At 38.7% G+C, this 4,593-nt stretch overlaps 1 protein-coding gene across 1 annotated transcript in view; it reads left to right on the top strand.

The window, feature by feature from the left end:
* The window catches only part of PLCH1 (phospholipase C eta 1), a 218,754-nt gene that overhangs the window by 212,941 nt on the left and 1,220 nt on the right, over positions 1-4,593 (top strand). The window contains exon 23 of the mRNA XM_025214840.1: positions 2,543-4,523. Within this exon, the coding sequence (XP_025070625.1) occupies positions 2,543-4,523 (1,981 nt within the window). The remainder of the gene's footprint in view (positions 1-2,542; positions 4,524-4,593) is intronic.

Genomic DNA, 4,593 nt, shown 5'->3' with positions numbered 1-4,593 from the left:
TCCTGCTTTACCCTGTGTAATCTGAAAGTCAGCTTGGTGTCTGGTGGCTGCTTCAGGCTGTTTCTGTAAAAGGCTTGTACACCTGGCAGACATGGTCCTTCAAAGAATAAGGGGTTTTTATATATGGCAAAACTGCCAAAAAACTCTCACCTTCCTTTTTTTCCCAGCTTTTGAAATGGGTAGTGAGCCAGGCATGAATCTGTGACAAAAGGACAAAGTGCTGTTACACTCTGGTTACTTAGTCTATGGAAAAGCAGCTGATAAAATCAATGCAGCCATTCTTAAATTTACGTGGGATTCATGTAGCCCTGGCAAGGGCAAGAATATGTACCTCTGCTATCTTTGTTCTACCTCTCTGCATTCTTGCATCGCTCATAGCTTGGGAGGAACAAAGAATCTAGTCCTTCTTAAAGCTGATTTGCAGGGAGCAATGAGCAGAATTAAAACAGAATTTATGCACACACTGCATTACTCTATAAGTAATTTAGGATGAAAAGGAAATTCCTCCTAAGGCCTATTTATCAAGTCTTGAAATTACACAAGTTCTTAGTATTCAAAAATTCTCTCCTCATCTGTCACAAAACGAATGCAGCTTGGGCATTCATGACAAGGGATACGATAATTTCTAAAGAAGGGAATTTTACCCTAAAGAAGTTGTAAGCAGCAAGAAAAAGTATTCGGAGCCATTTCTAAAGAGGAATGTTTCAACATTCGTATTATGTGTGGACATGCCTGGAATGGTATCAGCACTGTAGCAAGCAATCCAGCTTTAACCCTGGAGGAAGCAATATTGAAATATGATGTTGAACATAAGTAGGAAGTAGAACATAACAGCTACCAGTCTTTTGAAATGTTCTCCTATTGAAATAGCTCCAAACATAAGTGTGTCCTTATCATGAGAAGACACACACAGAGGTGATTAAAAAACTTCTTCAGTGGGTCTAGGATGTCACTAACAAGAGCATGCTCTGCTAAGGGTACAGGCCTTGGTGTGATGACCTAAAAAGACATAACCAGAAGTAAATGTAATACCTCCTATGTACAGGAGGAATAGAACCTGTCCCACAAGAAAAAAGGTGCGCACGGCTTGCCTCCCTAAATCGTACAGTCAGTGAAAGATCTGGTTAAGTCCCAGGCATCTCAGATTTCAAGAGACTGAATAGTGAAGATGATAAAATTCAGACTGGATTTCCTTTATGGGAGGTAACCAAGGAGACCTTCTCCCTGGGTTCAAAGGATGTGGATTACTGAGAACTTCAAAGCTGTATCCTTCTCTGAGCAAGTCTTTTTCGTGAGTTAAGGTTGAAAGGGTGTGGTCAAGACTTGTGCACATGTGTGAACTACCACTGGTATTTGCAGAAAGATAAGGAAGCACAGATATTTCAGACTGAAGGAGATGTCAATTACCAGGTTACATTTTTTTATATTTCATTAAAGAAAGCAGACAACAGATGGATGTTAAATTGAACCCAATATAGGCCCTTTCCTGCTAAACTGCCTGGCTAAGTGAATCTCCAGGAATCTAACTGGAATTAAACCAAGATGAAATTTGCCTTCATACACTTCTCTCTGTCTCTATAGGAAATCAAAGAACTTACAGAACATCTCAAAGAGTATGTGGCAATCATTTCAATACAGTGTTTTGGGTCTGGAGAACATTTGAACTATTTTATTTTTCATGATTTGGGGATCAGTCTTGCATTCCCTACATAAAAAAACCCCCACCAATTGACTACAGTAGGAATTTTAAATGCACAGTAAATGAACATGACCTTTGGAGACAATGTGACTTTTTTTGTTTATTTCTCCTTGAATTGATTTCTGGTGAATGTTAGAAATTGTGTAGTTCATAAATGGTCAAATTCTCCTATATGCATTCAGCCCTTGCTTAGATAACATGGATCTTACCTAAGCATGGAGGTAAGATTTGACTTAAGTAGTTGTAGAAATGTAGAAACATTTAAAATATATTATTTAGATGAATTCTTGTCCTCTTACAATTGCAGAAGTTTAGAACTGTAAATGTCATTAGAGACTTACAATTAAATCTTAAATTGCACGTCTTTGTTCTAAGCTGTTGCTAAGAACATTATGTATGGGGGCCAGCTAGATGCAATTTTTTACTCAGAATTTTTATGAACATGCCTCTTGTTTCCAGATATTATGTTGTTTAACAGAGCTGTTTTGTTCTGTCTTTGTTGCCATGCTTCTTTATAGTACAAATCTGAATAGGAACACAACTGAAGGTAATGCCACATATGCAAGATATGGTACCTCATTGACATTATTTACAACAAATATTACATCACATGCCTGATGTAATAGACATTCAAAGGAAGCTTCAATGAAGTGCCTACAACTATATTTTCCCATTTATTCATATCTCACAGATAATTTGTACTAAACCTGCACAAACCCATAATTAAGTCCTATCACAATTGTAACTAATTTTACATTCTCCATTTGTCTGTCTAAAGACAAAATAGTTGTTAACAATACACACAATGTTGAATATAACTAATATGCTTTTTATTTCATTTAGCAGATAGTAGTGATGATACAAGTGAGAAAAAAAATTCAAAGGAACCTGAGAAAGCTGAGTCTACTGTAAATTCTGTATCTCTGCTTAAAGATGAGATTCCCCAGAGAGAGTCCAAAACTGACAGTTCTACATCATCACCCATACATGAAAAACCAGGATGTTTAGATTTTGCAAGTGGGATAGCTGAAACAAATCATCCTGCAATATATCAGGAAAATCATCTTTCCAATGAACCTGTTCATACAAGGAAGGATTTTGTTTTTGAACTTGCAACAGAAATAATACAAGACAAACACTGCACAGGTCAAAAAAGAGATGACAACACTGAAGTATATAAAGAGGAGAAAGAAACATTGCCAAGACATTCTCTTTCTCAAAAAGAGGAGATTGAAAACAATAAATGCAATGTTTCAAGGAGCAGATCTCTAATGACTTTTTCACTGACAGATATCTCTTCCACCATCTGTTCTGACATGCGTGATTTGCACTCCACTGCAGCCATGCAAGATAGTGACATTTCTCGTCTTATAGATGAGGTTTCCCTAACAAATGAGAGTGATGTTGGCAGTTCTGTCTCAGCACTGATTGGACAGTTTGACATCACAGATGAGCAAACTAATCTGACTATTGTTTCAAGTCTTCATGGCACAAGCAATCAGACCTTCAGTGTAATGTCATCACATCCACATCTCTTTGCTGTTGATCTTAACACATCCTGTAAGCACAATCTGATAAAACCTGTCGATTCACCATTATTCTCAACTCCAGATACCACTGTGTTCTCAAGCCCTGAGACAACAGAGTATTCTGTGTACACAATTATTCATGAAGCATCTCTTACACCAGTTTCTGATTGTAAACCAATAGATGAATTGGTTTGCAAGAAGAAGTTAGTTTGCATAGAAAAAAGCCCTGCTGCGTCATCTTGTACGTCTCCTCTCCATTTGCTTAAAGCAGATTCCAAAAGGAAGTGTGGTTCAAACTGGGAAACACTTGAGGATTGCAGTTCCTGTACTTCTAATAGTTTTACCTTGGAAGATACATTAGCTGACCCCCCCATGTGTGTAAATTCAGCAGGCAGCAGTCTAATAGAAGTTGATGGGGATTCCCAAGACCTCTTGATAACTACTTATGAGTACAAGAGAGAAGATATGAGCCAGCTTGCTTCTCCTTTGAAACTCAAGCACAATCATGAACCAGTGTGCAACAGTGAGAGAATCTCTGGGAATAACTCAATCAAGGAGGCCCTCTGCAGCATTGACCCAGGTAGTTCAAAACAACCATTTCCTTACCCAGAATATAATACTGTTGACTTTTTGCCTAATAATCATTGTCAAACTCCAGATATACAAAAGGATGTGGTGCCTACCTCCCCAAAATCTTGCTTTAATAAAATGTACTCTGCTACCCCTCAGAATGCTTTGCCTTTCCCTCCTCCTGCATCTGTGAAACAGCCTAGTCCTTGCAAATCCAAAAGCCTTGGAGACTTGACATCAGAGGATATCTCCTGCAACTTTGAAAGCAAGTACAAATACATAAGTAGAAGCTTTATTACATCTGGCATGAGGGACAAGAAAGTGGCTGCTATGAATACGAAGAGACCACATTCTACAGATGCTCTTACAGAACAGCTACGAAAACTGGTATCTTTTGACCAGGAAGAGAGCTGTCAAGCATTGTATTCTAAGCAGAATGATGATGATGATTGCCCCAAGGCACTGGTCAGAAAACTGTCATCCAGAAGTCAGAGTAGAGTACGTAATATCGCCAGTCGTGCCAAGGAAAGACAAGAAGCCAGCAAACAAAAACTTTCTAATGCGAGCAGCATAGCAGGGGTAGTTCTCAGAAACAAACCATCAGCCTCACCCCATGTTATCAACAGGCATTCCACTGGCTCTTACATTGCAAGATATCTGAATAACTTCAATCAGGAGGATGTGGAAGGTCGGGGCATACCAGAGGGTGCATGCACTTCTTTGCGGTACGGATTTAATGATCGGTTTTATACTGATGATTCTGTTTTGCAGATGGAGGCAAGCGGTGACGAGAAG

The sequence above is a fragment of the Alligator sinensis genome, unplaced genomic scaffold, assembly GCF_000455745.1.
Source record: "Alligator sinensis unplaced genomic scaffold, ASM45574v1 scaffold60_1, whole genome shotgun sequence".
NCBI classification, from domain to species: domain Eukaryota; kingdom Metazoa; phylum Chordata; order Crocodylia; family Alligatoridae; genus Alligator; species Alligator sinensis.
This window is presented reverse-complemented; position numbering and strand designations above follow the sequence as displayed.